We start from the raw sequence: 17737 nt of genomic DNA, 5'->3' as shown, positions 1-17737 counted from the left end.
ATAATAATAAAAAGTACCTTTTTATTATTATGTAATGTAGAAAATTTGATCTTTTTTAGAAAATTTCAAACCTTCGAGTTCATCAATGGTATAAAAGTATAATCTTGAATTATAAGTAAAACTTCAATTCAACAATCAACGATAAATATTTAATAAAACAATGTTTATTAAATTCATTTTTAATTTCATTTTTTTGAAGTATATTAGTACAACACATAGAGTAACTTGCACAATGTTTTTTTTGTTATAAGAAAAAATACATAGTTTTTAATTAATGAATTTTACAAGATACAATCACTAGATTAATCCGATCTTAATTACTTCATTGTTTTAATATATAAAATTAATTTGTATGTTTTCTAATATTACAATTAGTAAACATTATATATTGTATATTATTTATTTATTTGGATTATTTATTATTCAGGTTATTATTGTTCGTAGTCATATTTTAACTTTTTTACAACTCTTTTGTCGTAACAATAATGGATTAACAGATGGATAAGAAAGAAGAAACCATTGCGTTAAGTGTATATAGAGTTCCTAATAATAACAATGTAATAATAAATTGATCGACGATTTTATTTTAATATTACTACAATGGATTGTAATGATCCTGGATAATTAAGTTAAAGAAGAAAAAAAAAATTATGAGTATAAGAGAAATAATAAGAGATCAATTGTATTACAATAAGGACATTAATATTATCAGTAGTAGTATTATACCAAATAATTATCTGTTATCTTCAACTATGTTAACGAGGCAAATAAGTGATAAGTAAATATAGTCTTCGATGAATTTTCTATATGAAAAAGTTAGACCAATACTTACTGAGAAATCATCAAGAGGACACTGTTAGATTGTAATAATGATGAAACAGATTTAAAAAAAAAAAAAAATAAAAAAAAAATCTTATACTTACATGCCTCTTCATTTAAGATCAAATATCATATTGAAGAACGATTGAAAAAAATGAAAAAAAAAAAAAAAAATATATATATATATATTATAAAAAAGATAAATAAAAATAAGAAGAAAGAATAAATGATTGTTCTCACCGTGTCTCCAAGGATTAGGCGGCTCCAAATACCCCGTAACCAAATTCATGTCATTTGTTGGGAAACTCACTCGTCGAGGAGGCCATTTCTTCGTATACGCCAAAGCGCTTCTTATTTGTCTACCATCAATCCATATGTATGGGGAGAGCGGAACATTGCCAGTACCAAATCGTGGCCTTCTAGGAGTGTATGATGATGTTGTCGTCTTCGCCGTTGTTGTAGTAATTGTCGTGGTCGACGTCGTCGTCTCCTTCGTCGTCTCCTTCGTCGTCCTCGTTGTCGTCCCCGTACTTTCCGTTGATAGAGGAACATTAGGTTTGTCCTCAGTGTTCAAGGTCGTAAGCGAATTCTCGCAAATACGCGTACTCGAATCCGCTCCTTCGCTCATACTTCAAAAAGTCTCTAACATATTTTTTCGATCGAAATTACACACTTTATGCACTAAACACACAGAGACAGACAGATAGACAGAAAGATGCACGGACGCACGGATGCACGCACCAGGCACGCACGCACGCACGCACGACGGACGAAGAGTCACGCACTCGACGCACTAGATCAACGACACACTAACTCTCACGCACACACTGTCAGCGACCTTTTACTCACTTTTATATCAATATTCAGGGGGAGGCCCGCTTATTACAACGTGCGCTACAGAAGATGAATATTAACTGTTCGCATTCAGATCGCCATTTCTGTTGCCATTTAACAAGTTGACAACCTTAGAAATTCAACTTACCCCAAGCATACGCGAATGAATCTGTTCACTTCGAAATTCGCGCCATCGAACTAGCGAATTTTTTTCGCTATTCCCTGTGATTAATCCGTAATGACCAATAGTATTCTTAGGGATTTCGAACTAACTAATGGTATTCTTTACAAATAATCCATATCAATCAATAGTATTCTTAGGGATTTTAAACTGACCAATGATATTCTTAGTGATTAAAAATTGACCAATGATAATCAAAGATGGTTCGATCGATATTTCAACGATTCGAAGTTTATAAAAATATAATATTCATTATATCTAATTATATTTATATATATTTATTTTAAATAAATCATCTTATTAATACCCTTGTTTTATTTGATATTGTGATTGATTTATATATACAATGGATATCAATCAAATTGTACTTAAAACAAAAAAGAACAAAATTTAGTCGATGACATCATATGAATACTTGTCTTTACGTCACATTATCCCTTGCGTTAAGTATTACAGCGTCTATTTGAAATATGTCTATATAAGGTATAACCAACTATACTTATTTCAACGTTTCTCGAAACTAGCTTACTTTAAATGTAGTATATTCTTTAATATATATATATATGTATATATATTTCCTTTGTTTCTATAAATAAACATTTGACACACAATTCATCTACATCATTATTATTTACAGATTTTTTGTGGTGTTTATTGCAGTTGTAATTTTAACATTTAATTTTACATAAAAAAAAAAGAAAAACATGGAGACTATCATACAACAAAAAGTAATTGAAGTTGCTAATAATGTTGAGAAACAATTGGATGCAGAATTAGAAAGATTGGATAATTTGGATATTAATGATATTGAGAAATTAAGAGAAAATCGTTTGCAAGAACTTAAAAAGTTACAAAAACAAAAACAAGAATGGCTTACTTTGGTATTTATAACATCGACAAGAATCCCATTACATTGATAACATTTTGATTTCATATATATGTTTATATATTTTAGGGCCATGGAGAATATTCAGAAATACCAGATGAAAAGGAATTCTTTGAGATGTCCAAAAAATCTCAAAATATTGTATGCTTATTTTACAAAGATGATTCGCCAAGATCTAAAATTGTAGACCATCATTTCAAAATTTTAGCTAAGAGGCATTTGGAAGCTAAATTTTGTAAATTGAATGTTGAACGCTGTCCATTTCTCACCGGTAAATTATAACCTATTTAAAAGTATTAATATATCTTTGTTATTTTATAATGTGTGGATATCAATAATAAACTATCCATATACTTTTCAGAACGTTTACGAATAAAAATCATTCCTACAATAGCGCTTATAGTAAATGGAAAAACTAAAGATTATATTGTTGGTTTTACTCAATTGGGTAATTGCGATGATTTTTCTACTGAAACATTAGAAGTTAGAATTGGTCAATCTGGAGCTATTAATTGTAGCGATGATATAATATATTCTAACAATGCTAGGAAACCATATTTGTCTCACATAACAAAACCTAAAACTATTAAAGGCCATGAATCCGATGATTCCGATGAAGATTATTAAGCATACGATTAGTATTAATACATATATATATATATTTTATTTACATGAATAGTTTTAACGTTTATATTTTGAAAATATTTAATGTATGCAATAATAGAAATGTTCGATTATTTTCTATTGAAATCTTAAATAAAAATATTTCTTTCATTTGTATTTCATGTCTTATATGGTATTAAAAATGTATCCTCATTCGTGATGTATATTTATTATTTTATTTATATTATTGTTTGGTGATAACTATATTATGTATTAATCTGCAATCAAAATTTGAATATGCTAAGTTAATGTAGCATACTAGTCCTACGATTATATAAAGAATATATTTATATATATATATGTATATATGTATATATTTATAAGTATCTTAATTAATTAAATAGGACGACCAAAATTTATAAATATTAGAATGATATAAAATATTATTTTTCTTTATAATAAATGCTAAGAGAAAATGACTGAAATTTGTAATTGAATGAAATTATTTTTATGAATTATTTCATGGCACACATTTTTAAATGGATGGTATATGTGTTATTTGTGTGCGTTGCACATAACATAATAAGCACGCAAGCATTTTCTAAGTACATACTTAAATTTAATTTAATAATCTATATAATTATTTACTTCGTTAAATAAATAAAGCAATAATGCCAGGAGTAACGTATAGAATACAATATTATGCATATTATTTATGGTACACTGAATACTACTCTTTGAGGAGGAAGAAAAGACAATGATTGATGAAAACAAAGTCCACAATTTCTTTTTATAAAAAATAAGATTATAATGAATTGAAATTAATTTTTTTTTAATTATTTACTATCATACGAAATGTTACGTATAATAAATTTAATAGAAAATATTTTCGTTGAATCTTAAATTAATTATTTCTCTGATATTTATAAGTAATTTTGATATTACAAAGGCTATGATTAAATATATTTATATTTATATAACAACTGCATGTAACATAAAAAGATAAAAAAAAAATTAAAAAAAAAATTAATGAAAAGTAATAAAATATACTTTATAGAATAATGACTTAACAATTAGACTTATCTGTATCTTATATAATATTGATCACAATTATTATACTTATAGATATTTTGTACAGTCACACTGTTAGTAATTTATTTGTTTAATGATTATAAATATAATAGTATGATCTTTTTAAGAAACAGAAACAAAACTTAGTTTTAAAAGAAAATATTAATAATAATCTACTAACCTAAACTTATACACCTGGTCAAGTTTCTAATTATTCATCAACGTATATAACATATATTATTATATTAAATTTCTTTTTTTCAATTAATATGAATCAATAATGACATACATGGACAAGAATGTATGTTTACTTTTCATTGAGTGTATTTATGGTATGTACTGCAAAATTTNTTAATTGATTCAAACAAATATTGAATATCACTTTGGAAACTATTAATCATATTATATATAATAATAATAATATATTCAATACAAAGGTATCACCTATGAATGAATGTAAATTTAAATTTAATAAATGATTAATTTACTATTTATATAATGTTATTATATGAATACTTGAAAATATACATATTTTTATAATAGATACAGACTGTTTTAAAAAATCATTTAATATTTATTCAGCATATAGAAGACATTATACTGAGTGAAAAAGCCTTAGTAAACATAAAACTTTTTTTACTTGGTAAAACGTGTGCTGTATAAATATTGAATGGTTTTTGGAAACCCCGTATATTGTAAAGCTTTTACATTTTTTAATGTTATACACTTTTAATCATATAAATTATATATGATTACAAGCAAATTAATATAGCAACAAAAATCTGAGGAAACACATCTCTTCTATAATAATAAAATAAAAATGAATTTAAGTTTATCTGAATAACGAAAACATAAATAAACAAATTCAGTAAAATATATCATATTTTCCATTTAAATAATCTTTTTTTGTAAACTGATAAAGAATACATCATGGATTAATATTGCATTAAAGACTAACAATTTGTGTTAAAGATTCGTAATTGAAAATTGATATTATACATAATCACTGATTGATATACATTACTTTGTTTTTACATACTTTTGACTTGAAAAAGTAATTAAACAATTCTATAATTAACTGAGAAAGCATTTTGTCTATATATATTATTTATCTACATGGTTATATTCTCGTATCAATTGATTCTTTCTCATTAAAATGAGATATTAAAATGAATTAATAATGTCTGCATTATAATCAATTAATACAAATGTGTGTGCTTTTTTCATGGATACAAATACTCACTTTATCAAAGTAAATTCTAAATTGTCTTCTACTTAAATCAATCCTAAAAATATCAATAAAAGATAATATATTGACATAATAATATTACATTCATTCATATATTCACATTATTATGTTTTCATTAATGAAAACAAATTTGAGCAACCACTTCAAATGCAATTTGCCTCAATGTATATATAGTTTTATATCCGAGAAAGTCATAGCATTATGTGTCTTCTACCTCTAATACGATTTACCAAATTACAGATCTTAAGTGCAGGTCCAAGTTTTAGCCCCATATATTTCATCATCATATCAGAATTCAGAAGAAGTAATGCCTTTCCATCAATTTCCTGAAAAAAATTTTAATAAGTCATTGTTACTGCTCTTTTTTAAGTTTTAAAGAAAGAGACAAAAAAAATAATAAAAATTACATGTTTCCTAAACAAATCCGCATACTGCCCCAATGCAGGATCTGTTAGGGCAATATAATGTATAACATCTTCTATGGTCCATTCAGCCGGTTCTGTAGAGAGCGTACGATTCGCTGCATTTTCTGATTGAGTAGTTGATGTTGCAGCTTCCAATTCTAAAAATAATCAAAAATTTGGAAACCACATTTAATTTTGATTAAATGTTAATTAATAATCATAACTTTGTTATGCTAAAATATGCTTACCTGGAAGCGATTTGCGTGATTGTTTTGCTGGTATAGGACATGTAAGAGTTGTGTTATTTATACTTTGCACAGATTGTTGTGCTTGTTGCTGCGTAGACGATGAAAGATTTTCTTGATTTACAGACGACCATCTTCGTTTTTCATCATTGTTGTTATTAGTCGTTTCTTCACAATTAGTAGATTGTGGCTGCTGTTGAGAATTCGGACACTTATTACAGGGTTCTTTTCTTCTGGATAGCATGTGCTCGCACGCACAAAGATCTTCGAGTTGTCGCCTGATATAAACATAAAAATCCTCATCTTCCATAAATATAGGTAACCTAACAGAAGTAGGTTTACTTTCTAGAATTAAATTGATATTTTCTCCTTCGCCACGTTTCAACAAACTTAACATTTGTCTTGGACTCATCGCTGCCATGAGAAATGCTTGGAAAATATCTCTTGTGACACTTAATATAGGACCTGTACCAAATTGTGCTGGCATAGCTTTTACCTTACGGGGGTCAAAATAAGGACCACACGTACAATTGTGATTTACATAAATAGTAACTGTAACATTATAAAATATGTTATTTGTATATTGTTCTATTAATTGTTTATTTGGAAAAATTGTATAAATACCATTGCCAAGAGGATCCGGTTTAGTATTAGCTGTACTAGTGTCTGGTTCTGTAGCTGGTTGTGGAGGTGGACTTGAACCAGCTGGACTTACCAGTGCAACTGCTGGTTCTCCGTTAGCACCACCACCAGACACTGCCATTACTGGCAAAACATTACTTGTTCTTGATTTAAATCTGTTAGGACCTGTTGCTGTACAAAATAAATGCTTATGTAATTATTATAAATACAGAAAATAAGAAATAATTATAATTGTTTTTCTTTTATAAATCAATTATTGTGTAGAATAAATAAAAATAAGCAACTTACATTTTTGTCTCGGTGGTTGTAGTGGATGTCCACTTTTAAAACACCATCCTGCAGGAAAGATATCTCTAGAATCAAAGCGACACCAATAATCAAAGGCTCCACGCCAGCCATCAAAGGTTATGTGAATCATATCATCTTTCACAGCACCAACAGTAGCAGTACATATTAGTTGTGGATTTTTTTTATCTATAGCTTCCAATTTATGTCCAACTTCAAACATATTAGAACGAGGTGTCTTTGGTTCACGTTTAAATACTTTAGCAGGTGCCATTTCAGCTCCATTTAATGTTTTTAATAAAAACATTGGCCAACTGGAAGCATTCATACGGAAGCCCAGAGGGGGTTGAAGCATACCACCTGATTTTTCACAGTGTCCAATTGGATGAATTTCGTTACTATCAACTAAACGCCAAAAGTCATTTTTGTTATCAGATCCATCAAGTCGTAGTCTTAATCGAGGACCAAGGACACCAACTACCGTTGCAATACAAGTCGATGTTAAATTACGAGGATCTAAGGCCTCTAATTTCATACCCATTTTAAATTCATTCGTTGGCGGTACTTCGTGCTATGAAATATTTTAAATAATATATATTATTTGTGGACAAAATTAAATCTAAATTTATTTGTTTGTCTTTTAATAATACTGCATACCTGTTTAAAGCATTCAATAGGTGCCGCAGAACTATTAGTTTCTTTCAAATAAAGGTCCCAATCAAAAGTTTGATATGTTTCATATTGAAATGGACCAGTCGAAGTAGATGGCGGATGGGATGCATTGGTATGATTATTTGTATGAGTGTAAACTTGCGTCGCGGATGCTACATTGTTATTATTTGATAAGTTAGATGGAAGGGGAGAAGGTGCAGGCGATGATTGATCCTTATTACCTAAAATAATAAGATAAGTTATATAATCTCATATGATAAACGATTAAATATAGTACATCTAAGTATAACTTTAATATAATTTTTTAAATATTATTCTATTAGTAAAAAATAAAAAACCAAATACTTTAAGTAACTAACTTTTTTTCATTTCAACTTGAGCTTCCTTCTTTTGATGTCTATTAAGGCAGAAAGATGAACAGAAATCTTTAGTAGGACCATCTTTCTGTTCTAATTTGACTGATGTACCTCTGATAACATTATCACATTGTACGCAAGCACCGCGTACATAAGCTTTGCGAAATTCTGATAGACAAGTTTCTGAACAGAATTCTTTTTTCCCATGTTGAGTGGGAAGAACATATTTTAATGGTTGTTTGGTCTCTCCACACCACGTACAAGAATTTTTGGACTTAGGTGGTCTTCCGGGACCTGTAATATATATAATAATATTAATAACAATATTAATAAATGGACAAAACTGTCATATATACGTATCATATATAAATTAATACATTTTTCTGATGAATTAATTAATAGAAAAAAATATTTTATTGCAAGATATTCAAATCTTAGATATCATACATAGAATAACTGTAAATTAATAACGAAATAAATTTTCTTATGAAGAGAACGAAGAAAGGTTACTTTAGATAATTAAAAAAACGTACCTCGCATTTTATTTTGTGTTGACGACATGTTTGAACATAAAAAAATAATGATGAAAAATTAAAATAAATGCAAGACAATGCTAATATATCCTAGTAATTAAGGTCATCTTCGTGTCCATTAATGAAATAAATTTTGGAGCACATAAACCGAAAGATACGATATATTTAACAAATAAACACTTTAATAAGTAATAGAAAATACACGCTATTGTTATATACGCGAATGAGATACTATTTTCTTATAATTATCGGTGTTAATAGTAACTTTGTATGCACTATTCACAATCTTTTCATTCGAATCAAAATAATACTCTCTGAAATACAAGTTATTGTGCCAATCCGCCATATTGCTTTGATTTGACCGCGCAATCCACAGGCAAGATCCAACGTAGATTTGAAATGTTCAACTAAATGTCTTCGATGTGTATTCACAAAAATATTTACATTTATAAATATATATATATACATATATATTTAATCTTTTAAATGAATTTTCCCTTTTTTTGTAAATAATTTTAACATCTTAATATCTGTAATTACTAATATTTATATTTACAATTAATTATAACGTAATAAAAATGAAACATCTATTGTTGAAGATGGTAAATACCCATTCAGTTCTCGCTACCAAACACAGATGGCATTAATGTTTCTATTTTTACGAATGAGTCATGTTATAACCAAATATTCATAGTATAAAACATATTCACACAGGTTATTTAATAGATAATAATGTATTTAACAAATGTATTGTTTAAGAGAGTAAAGAGCAAGTAAATATCTTTTTATTAATATACTAATAATAAGATATAAATGGTATTTAATATTAAAATACACATTATTTTTGTGTAAATAAGTTATCTGACTAAAATGCAATTAATATTATTTACTTTTAACTAATTTATTTGTTTGTTCTTTTATCTATTTTAGACTACTCTTAGTTTTAACAGAAAGTGTAGTAAGTGGGCATACAAGACATATGATTAGAGAAAGACTAGCTGATAAAATAGAAGTTATTAAATTTGATCCGTATAGTAAGTTCATAAAATGAGAAATCTCTTTTATAGTTAATAATAAGTTAAAATATATATAAATTAATTTTTAAGATAATTAAAATAAATTTTTACTCATATTTTTATATACATTCATCTAATTCTTTTTATTTTTTCTTTGTTTTTTAGTTCAAAAAATGACAATTTACAAAGAGATTAAAAAAGTACACGGTATTAAGTAATAAAACCAAATGTAGAATATTGATTTAATTAATAATAATGATATAATAATAGTAATAATAAATATCAAATGTAAAATATCTTTTATGTACTTTATAAAATTAATTATTCTATGGTAATAAATTCTTGTATGACATGTGAACACAAATAATCATCATTTGTTACCATCACTCAATTCCATTTTTTCTTTCTTTTTTCTTTAATTCTTATCAAATTATACAAACATTTTTTGTTTAAAAGAAACGAAAGATTAAATTCAAATTTGAGTTATTATCACAGCTTCCTTTAAAAAAAAGTATCAATTATATTATAAATATCTGCAATAATATTTTGCAATGTCACGTATATTTGTAGATACTGTAATTGATTGGTTGGCACAAAACTTAATTTAAAAACAAATGAAATCGTTCTTTAAACGTTAATTAAATAAAATAAATAAAGAGAAATGGAGAAATATAATAAAAAAAATCTATATTTTAAATAATTAAATGCATTTATGTAGATTGATATATTAAAATTATTAAATTCGAATAAATGTAATATAGCTATATTGATAAGTTTTCCTATGTTATCGACAGAGTATATCAGAAGAGATTTCAGCGAATGATATTGATTAAGCCATTTGACGAAACCAACGCTCAAGGAATACAAAAACGAATAAGAATATAAAATTTTGGGTGAGATTATTTAAAAAGAAAAGGAATTGTCATTAAAAGAAGTTAATTATAATATATTGGAAGATGTCTTTGTCAAAGGTTAATCAAATTATTTTGATCAAATATTAAAAATGTATTTATTTAAATTGAATTTTTGTATAACAGATTGAGTTTGCCGTCGACATGACTTGTCAAAAATGCGTTAATGCTGTACGAGAGAGTTTATCAGATTTGAATGGTATTCAAAATTTAGACATTTCGTTGGAACGTGGAACAGTTGTTGTTGAAACCAATCATCCCTTTACATTGATACAAGAAAAAATAGAAAAATCGGGAAAGAAAGCTGTTTTCAAAGGATATGGAGGTAAATTTGAAAACAATATATATTTTAGGTAATAATATATTAACAAAAAGAATTGAGTGAAACATATTTTATACAGGATGGTAAAAAAAAAGGATTTGATATTTGAAGGAAATTCTTCTGTGTACATTCAACATGTTGCCAAGAGGCTCATTTACGATATTAAACGTTCATATATAATAAAAGTTTATTTACATCCAAGGGTTGATTTTAGGACTTGTGTTAATTAGACATTTTTTAATCGTCTTGGTGAGTACTATAAGTCCTTCAAATATTGAACCCTTTTTTTTTTACCACCTCGTATGCATCCATAGTTTATTTACTAAACGCATGTATGTACTCACTGGGTTAAAAACAATATATAAATGTAGAAAATATATACAATTGTAATCAGGGCGCATAAAAAAAATTATGCTAACTAATTCTTTCTATAAAGTAATAATAATAATAATAATACTGCAATTCCAAATCAGAGATATGATTAATAAATATTTTTATAGAAAACAGTTATAGCGCAGTTTCAATGTTAGGAGGTAACTCTGGATATAGCATAAGCAATGATATAAAAGGTGTAATAAGATTTGTACAAACTTCAGAAGGTTGTATAATAGATGGAACAGTTGATGGACTTGAACCTGGACAACACGGTATACATATACATGAATGTGGTGACATTTCTGATGGATGTGAAAGGTATTACAAAGTACTTTAAAAGTATTTTACAGTTTTCAAATATAGTGGTAGCTATATACTTATGGACACTTGAGAAATTTATATTTTATAATTATGTATATATATATATATATTTATTTATTTGTAATATTTTGTCAATTTTACTCTTTAATAGCGTGGGAGAACATTTCAACCCCCATAATAGCATACATGGTGGACCTGAAGACGACATATCTAAAAAGGTAAAATTACAATGAGATATACAGCAAAAATGTGATCTCTACTTTATAGATTTTATTTTATTTTAAATTAATTTTAAATATAATGATATGTGTATGTGTTTTTCCTCTTTATAATAGCACATTGGTGATCTTGGAAACATAGAGGCAGACAATGATGGAAGAGCTTTATTTAGAAGAATCAATAAATTCCTTCGAGTGCCAGATATTATTGGAAGATCACTTGTTATTACTGACAAACCAGATGATTTAGGAAAAGGCAATAATCAACAATCAATAATAGATGGAAATAGTGGACAGAGGTAAAAGATATAATATTGCAAGTATTTTATATCTTATTTTCATTTTTTTATATGTTTTTATATTCTTTCAATGAACTAGAATTATTATTTTCTTTTTTCATTTGTCCTTTTCTATCCCACTATTATTTTTCTTACCCTTACGTATATTTCAAGAAAGTTCGATTTCTATCCGTTTGAATACCTGAAGTTTTTAAAAATACACACTCGAAAAAAGCCGAACAGCGCAATGTCGTTTTCTGAATGAGATACAAAAAAATCCAAGCGACGCGATGACGCTCCTTTTATTTCATGTCTAAAAAAGCCAAGCAGTGCATAGTCTTTTGTCTTAATCTATGTTAAGAGAAAAGGATTTCATCTAATTTGTGTGTAATGTAAAAAAGGAATTCATTTAATATGCTTTAATAAACACCAATGTTTTAAATGGTAAATGTTACTTTCAATTAAATATTTTGTTTTCCAAATTTTTCATATTTTTAATTTGTAATATTATTTTATGAAATTCTATTATATATATTGTTGCGACCCGGTTTGGGTAGCCCTGAAAAGAAGGTTAAGAAGGCCATTACCAAGCGACACAGATACTGTTAAAGGTGTGAAGCTACGGAGAGATTTTGATAGGTTTAGATGCAACGTACATGCGTCTAAAAAGTTGAGCACGTTTCATCAGATTGTGAGTTCGTAGTCAGTTGTCTGTATTGTTCAAATGCGCTGGGTTTTTTCAACATGAAATTTGAAGAGCGCGAAAGCGGCGCGTGAAACTCAAACGGCTATTCATATCATAAGAAGGACTGAAAAGTTTTGAGCTTAACACAATGTAGAAATTTAAAGCTGTAAAAATTAAATTTTAAACTGTAAAAAAATTATTTTTCCATCCAAAAAACGAATTGGTATCTGAGAATGCATATGAAATTTCTCCCTGAAACGGTTAAGATCGCCATACAAAAAACAACCATTCAAAATATAATGCACACTCAATGAACTCTTAAAACATTGAGAATAAAGAGCGATCATTTCTTGTTTTCTTTTTGTAGATTGGCTTGTGGAATTATCGCTCGTTCATCTGGTTTATTTCAAAATACAAAGAAAATATGTGCATGCGATGGCCTAACTATTTGGGATGAAAGAGAACGTGCTAATTCTAATCAAATGGAGTCTACAAAATACACGAGTAATAAAATATGTATGCTATGTTAAAATGAATCATGAGACTTTAGAACAAATTAGTTACTAGTCAAACTGCATTAGCTTTATTTATTGTTATAATTTTGTTGCTTTTTTTATAATAAAATATTTTCAATAAAATAATTATTATATATTTTTCAGCAAGCCTTTAAATACACCTGTGGATTACATTCCAATTATTGACAAAGGGATATATGATATATTCCATTTGATCTAATGTGATATCATAAAGAACGATTTACATGTAAATACTTTGTAAATAATATGGAACGCCCATTTTCTTTTTCGTTCTATAAGGAAGTTATAATAAATGAGGATAACAAGTATCTTACGATTTGAAGCTGTAATTAACAATTTTAAACAAAAAAAACACGAAATTAAAAGTTGAGATAACTTTATCGATCGCAAAGATGCGTTCTTTTTAATGTCGTCTTCTGACGCGATATAGAAAATATATTAAAAGAGACTAAGAGCAAAGCAATAAGAGGAAAATATTAAAAAAAAACCGGAAATGAACAAAAAAAGTTGACCATGACTTATAATGTAAGCAAGTGTCTCTATTCGTTTTTTCCCTCCTCGCTAGATAAGTTTCCTTTCAAGATGGCACGTGACGTGATGCGTCATCCAATATATATGGGGTACGTTCCACTAAGCGCTCACAACGATCAAAATGCTCCTTTAGTCGTTCCACATAACGATCGCGGTCGTTGTGGTCGCGGCGAAAACGTCACTCATGAAGTCATTACTAACGCTCACGCGAAGCTCACAACGACCCATCTGAAAACGTGGGTCGTAGTGAGCGTTGAGAAAATTAACGGTTTTTTCGAAACTGACAACAATAAAAATGGCGACCGTGAAACTGACATGAAGGATTACAGATTAAATCTTAACCTCTTTAATCTTTTACTTTCTTTTCACTACCTCGCCATTTGTATTATTACCTCCACGCTCAAAACGCACCATAGTCCATTCCACTTGAATTTACGACAGTAACGCTCGTAGGTAAGTGAAACGGGAAAAACTGTGGTCGTGAGCGTGATCGTTGTGAGCGCTTAGTGGAACGCACCCATGTAATACGCAATATTCCCGCGATACTTACATCAGTATTTGGATATGCATAGAGTAACATACAACTAAAAGTTAATTATTTAGCATTTATTCGTAAATGATACGTTAATGCGACGAAGAGACAATTTTCGCTAGATAATTAAATAAATAGAAAGATAAAATATATCTTTATCCATCCATGTAATGAGAAATTACTAATTTATAGTTTATTTAAAGGAAAAGAAAAAGAAAAAAAGAAAAGAAAAAAAGGCTTTTAATATTATAAATTATAAAGTATTTATTAAAAATGGGTCTACCAGGCTTGACAAGTTATATTCAAGATCATGCAGAATATTTTTTTAAAGATTATAAATTATGTGATACGTTCTTGGTTATCGATGGCAATAATCTTGCGTATCAAATATTTTGGCATTATACGAAATCTAATGAAGCATTTGGAGGTGATTATAATGAATACGCTAATTGTGTTAAAAATTTCTTTGAAAACCTAATGAAATGCAAAGTAACACCATTAGTTCTACTAGATGGTAGTTTTGAATCTAGAAAAACAAAGACTGTAATGTCTCGTTTATATGATAGATATAAATCAGCACTTATTCATTTTCCTTGCTTTATATTTAATAGTTCTAATACACGTGCTTTCTATCCTGCTTTATTGTTTCACGTTTTTAAGGAAATTCTGAATGAAATGGACATAAGATATGTACAATGTTTATTTGAAGCTGACAATGCCATAGCTGGTGTTGCTAAACTTTTACAATGCCCTGTACTTAGTCTTGATTCTGATTTTTTTATTTATGGATCAATGTATATACCGTTCAATACATTGAAACGGACACGAAAAAGTACAGAATTGCCAAAAGTATGTTCAATTTATAAAATAGAGTTTTTATTTAGTATGTTTAAAGGATTGGTTGATTGGAAGTTACCCTTAGCTGCTATGTTGATTGGAAATGATTACATAGAGCCACAGGAATTCGATGATTTGTGCAAGGCTATAGAAAAACAAGTAATAAAGAAAAAATTACGTTGTAATAATCAAATGCAGTATCGCATACAGGCTATATTTCAATGGTTGGCTCAACAAGAAATAAACACTGTTATATCTAACATAATAGATTATGTACATTTGGATAGTAAAACACGAATACTTAAAATAATGGAGATGATCATAAATGAATATATCAATATACCAGAAGATATACTGTTTCAATTGGGTTTTTCCAAAGAAACTATTAATAATATTACCACTGCAAGAACAGAATTTGATACGATTCCTAGAGATAATATAATTAGTACGATACATCTCCTATTAAAAAAATACGAAAATACGAAAGGTTTTTCGTTTAAAATTGTACAGGAGGATATTATTGATCAGTTACCCCATTGGTTTATCGTTGAATTTTCTAAAGGTTTTTTCCCAAATTATTTTATAACTTTATTAGCGCACAAAAAGTATTTGTATCCTGCACAAGCTGAAGATTATAATCAACCATCAAGTATATTTATGAGCAAAAAGATTATTGATGTTATATATACATTACTTATAACAGGATTTGAAAAATCAAAGGAAAACTCACACATTTTAACTAGAGGACCAGATAATAAGATAATTCAATATTCATTACAATACCTTGATAATATTGGTATTGATAAAATTCCATCTCTTTTCGATCTTAGAGAAGTCCCATTAAATATAAGAAAATACATTTATGATAATACTTTAAATATAAAACAATACGATCTTGTGAATAAATTTCCTCAAAATTGGAGATTGTATATTACTGCAATAAAATATTGGATAGATAACTTATCATTATCATCTAATATTCATATATATGCGTTACTCTTTGCAATGTTACAACATATTATTCATTTAAAAATTGGTTTTTATAAATCAATTACATCATTTAGATCAAAATTCAGTAATAAGTTGAAAGTATTAGAAAGAAATACTCAATCAAAATCACAAACATTTAATTCTTTTTCAATACTAGATGAAGAAATGAAAGTTACAGACTTAATAAATCAAATTGGAGAAATAGATCTTTCTCCGCAGTTACTTGAAGAAAAGAGTATTACAGAATTAATAAATGAAATTACGGAAACTGATTGTTTAATGTTAGCGCCATTCTTTATATCTTATAACGACATCGACCCGAAAATTCAACAAAATAAAAAACTATATAAACCAAAGATTGTTCATATATTCACACAATTTCAAAATTGTTTGAAACATAGTTTTGATTTGAATGCGCTATTGGGTCATCCATATGAAACTCCAAAACTATATTACATGTTTAATGGTACTTTAATATATAATCTATATGTTAGTTTTAATAAACGTAAAAACGTTGAAGATTATATTAAACTAAAACTTCAGAATTCTCCAAATTTTGCTCGTCTATTTAATGCAATTTTAACTCAAGCTAAGTTACTTTTTAATTTTCACACAAATGTTCCTACAGGACAAAATAATGATAATTGTTAATTATATTATGATTATATTTTTAAATATACGAATATACGAGAGACAGAAGAAGAAACAAAGAAATAAGAAAAGAATGTAAGACCCAAGACGTGATAAGGTAGATAAAAAGGAGGAGAAGAGAGTGACGAGACTATGTAAATAGGATTGACGACAGGATGGACGACAGTAGACTGTCGAAAGTGGCAAAAATAGGAAAAATAAGAACAACGAGACCATCGGGAAGACCTCCAAAACGGTGGCATGAAAGTTGAACATCAGAGTCGTAAGAGCAATAAACGCCCTGAAGAGAACTATATAGCTAAAATATAACAGGACGAAGTCCTAACAAAAAGAAGAAGGATATACGAATGACTTTATATATACAGAGTATATCAGTTATATAAAGTACAATTGATGGGTACGAGCGAGCAAGAGTGATTCTATATAAAAAATTAATTGTAAGTCGAAAATGTAGAATACAATTTTATTCATAGGAAAAATAAATTTGAAAATTTATCAAGTATATGTGTACTTTTTTTTCACATTAATAGTAAAATAAAATATATCTCTAGAAAGAAATAAAAGAAAAATAATCTTACAATGTAATAAAAATTCTAAAGTGAAGTGAATGTCGTTTCAAATATATTAGCGTCTTGTAGTAATGTCGGAATACAAAATTGATCATCTCCATATTTTGCTATTAATCCAATACGTACGGCATGCTTTAACTTTGGAATAATTTCTATTGTAATTGTTTTGTTATCAACCGGATAAT

General features: G+C 27.8%; 6 protein-coding genes across 12 annotated transcripts in view; 4 read left to right on the top strand and 2 right to left on the bottom strand.

Annotated features, from left to right (window-relative positions):
• The window catches only part of LOC106793022 (serine-rich adhesin for platelets), a 10899-nt gene extending 9040 nt beyond the window's left edge, over positions 1-1859 (bottom strand). The window contains exon 1 of one of the 2 annotated variants that reach the window (XM_014759593.1): positions 1060-1859. In XM_014759593.1, coding sequence (XP_014615079.1) covers positions 1060-1447 — 388 coding nt within the window. In that variant the 5' untranslated portion in view covers positions 1448-1859. The remainder of the gene's footprint in view (positions 1-1059) is intronic. The other variant, XM_014759592.1, reaches the window with a different exon arrangement.
• A 334-nt stretch (positions 1860-2193) lies between these two features.
• LOC106792655 (thioredoxin domain-containing protein 9) lies at positions 2194-3500 on the top strand. 3 transcript variants are annotated; one of them, XM_014759153.1, is made up of 4 exons: positions 2194-2317; positions 2472-2715; positions 2790-2991; positions 3082-3500. In XM_014759153.1, the coding sequence occupies exons 2-4, from the start codon at positions 2539-2541 to the stop codon at positions 3345-3347; spliced, it is 645 nt and encodes a 214-aa protein (XP_014614639.1). In that variant the 5' UTR covers positions 2194-2317; positions 2472-2538; the 3' UTR covers positions 3348-3500. The 3 variants fall into 3 exon arrangements, with proteins under 3 accessions (XP_014614639.1, XP_014614645.1, XP_014614651.1); XM_014759159.1 differs by lacking the exon at positions 2194-2317 and adding an exon at positions 2332-2370; XM_014759165.1 differs by lacking the exon at positions 2194-2317 and adding an exon at positions 2382-2399.
• Positions 3501-5446: 1946 nt separating this feature from the next.
• Positions 5447-9136, bottom strand: LOC106793007 (polycomb protein Scm). The gene is made up of 8 exons (XM_014759565.1): positions 8781-9136; positions 8251-8541; positions 7877-8112; positions 7223-7790; positions 6917-7105; positions 6296-6844; positions 6051-6205; positions 5447-5969 (listed from the first exon to the last, which is right to left on the bottom strand). Exons 1-8 carry the CDS (start codon positions 8806-8808, stop codon positions 5835-5837), a joined length of 2151 nt encoding a protein of 716 aa, XP_014615051.1. The 5' UTR covers positions 8809-9136; the 3' UTR covers positions 5447-5834.
• A 305-nt stretch (positions 9137-9441) lies between these two features.
• On the top strand, positions 9442-10160 carry LOC106793009 (39S ribosomal protein L33, mitochondrial). Its single transcript, XM_014759570.1, has 3 exons — positions 9442-9553; positions 9711-9814; positions 9962-10160. The coding sequence occupies exons 1-3, from the start codon at positions 9513-9515 to the stop codon at positions 10012-10014; spliced, it is 198 nt and encodes a 65-aa protein (XP_014615056.1). The 5' UTR covers positions 9442-9512; the 3' UTR covers positions 10015-10160.
• Positions 10161-10587: 427 nt separating this feature from the next.
• On the top strand, positions 10588-14707 carry LOC106793008 (copper chaperone for superoxide dismutase-like). Of its 4 annotated transcripts, none has more exons than XM_014759568.1 (7): positions 10588-10767; positions 10834-11032; positions 11530-11722; positions 11877-11943; positions 12061-12242; positions 13274-13410; positions 13566-14707. In XM_014759568.1, the coding sequence occupies exons 1-7, from the start codon at positions 10753-10755 to the stop codon at positions 13574-13576; spliced, it is 804 nt and encodes a 267-aa protein (XP_014615054.1). In that variant the 5' UTR covers positions 10588-10752; the 3' UTR covers positions 13577-14707. The 4 variants fall into 4 exon arrangements, with proteins under 4 accessions (XP_014615054.1, XP_014615053.1, XP_014615052.1 ...); XM_014759567.1 differs by having other exon boundaries at positions 13274-13422; XM_014759566.1 differs by lacking the exon at positions 13566-14707 and having other exon boundaries at positions 13274-13503.
• Positions 14708-14773: 66 nt separating this feature from the next.
• On the top strand, positions 14774-17479 carry LOC106793006 (protein asteroid). The gene has a single exon (XM_014759564.1). The coding sequence runs from the start codon at positions 14779-14781 to the stop codon at positions 16981-16983; it is 2205 nt and encodes a 734-aa protein (XP_014615050.1). The 5' UTR covers positions 14774-14778; the 3' UTR covers positions 16984-17479.
• Positions 17480-17737: the final 258 nt, after the last annotated feature.

The sequence above is a fragment of the Polistes canadensis genome, unplaced genomic scaffold, assembly GCF_001313835.1.
Source record: "Polistes canadensis isolate GaletaPanama2010 unplaced genomic scaffold, ASM131383v1 scaffold_10, whole genome shotgun sequence".
NCBI lineage: Eukaryota > Metazoa > Arthropoda > Insecta > Hymenoptera > Vespidae > Polistes > Polistes canadensis.
This window is presented reverse-complemented; position numbering and strand designations above follow the sequence as displayed.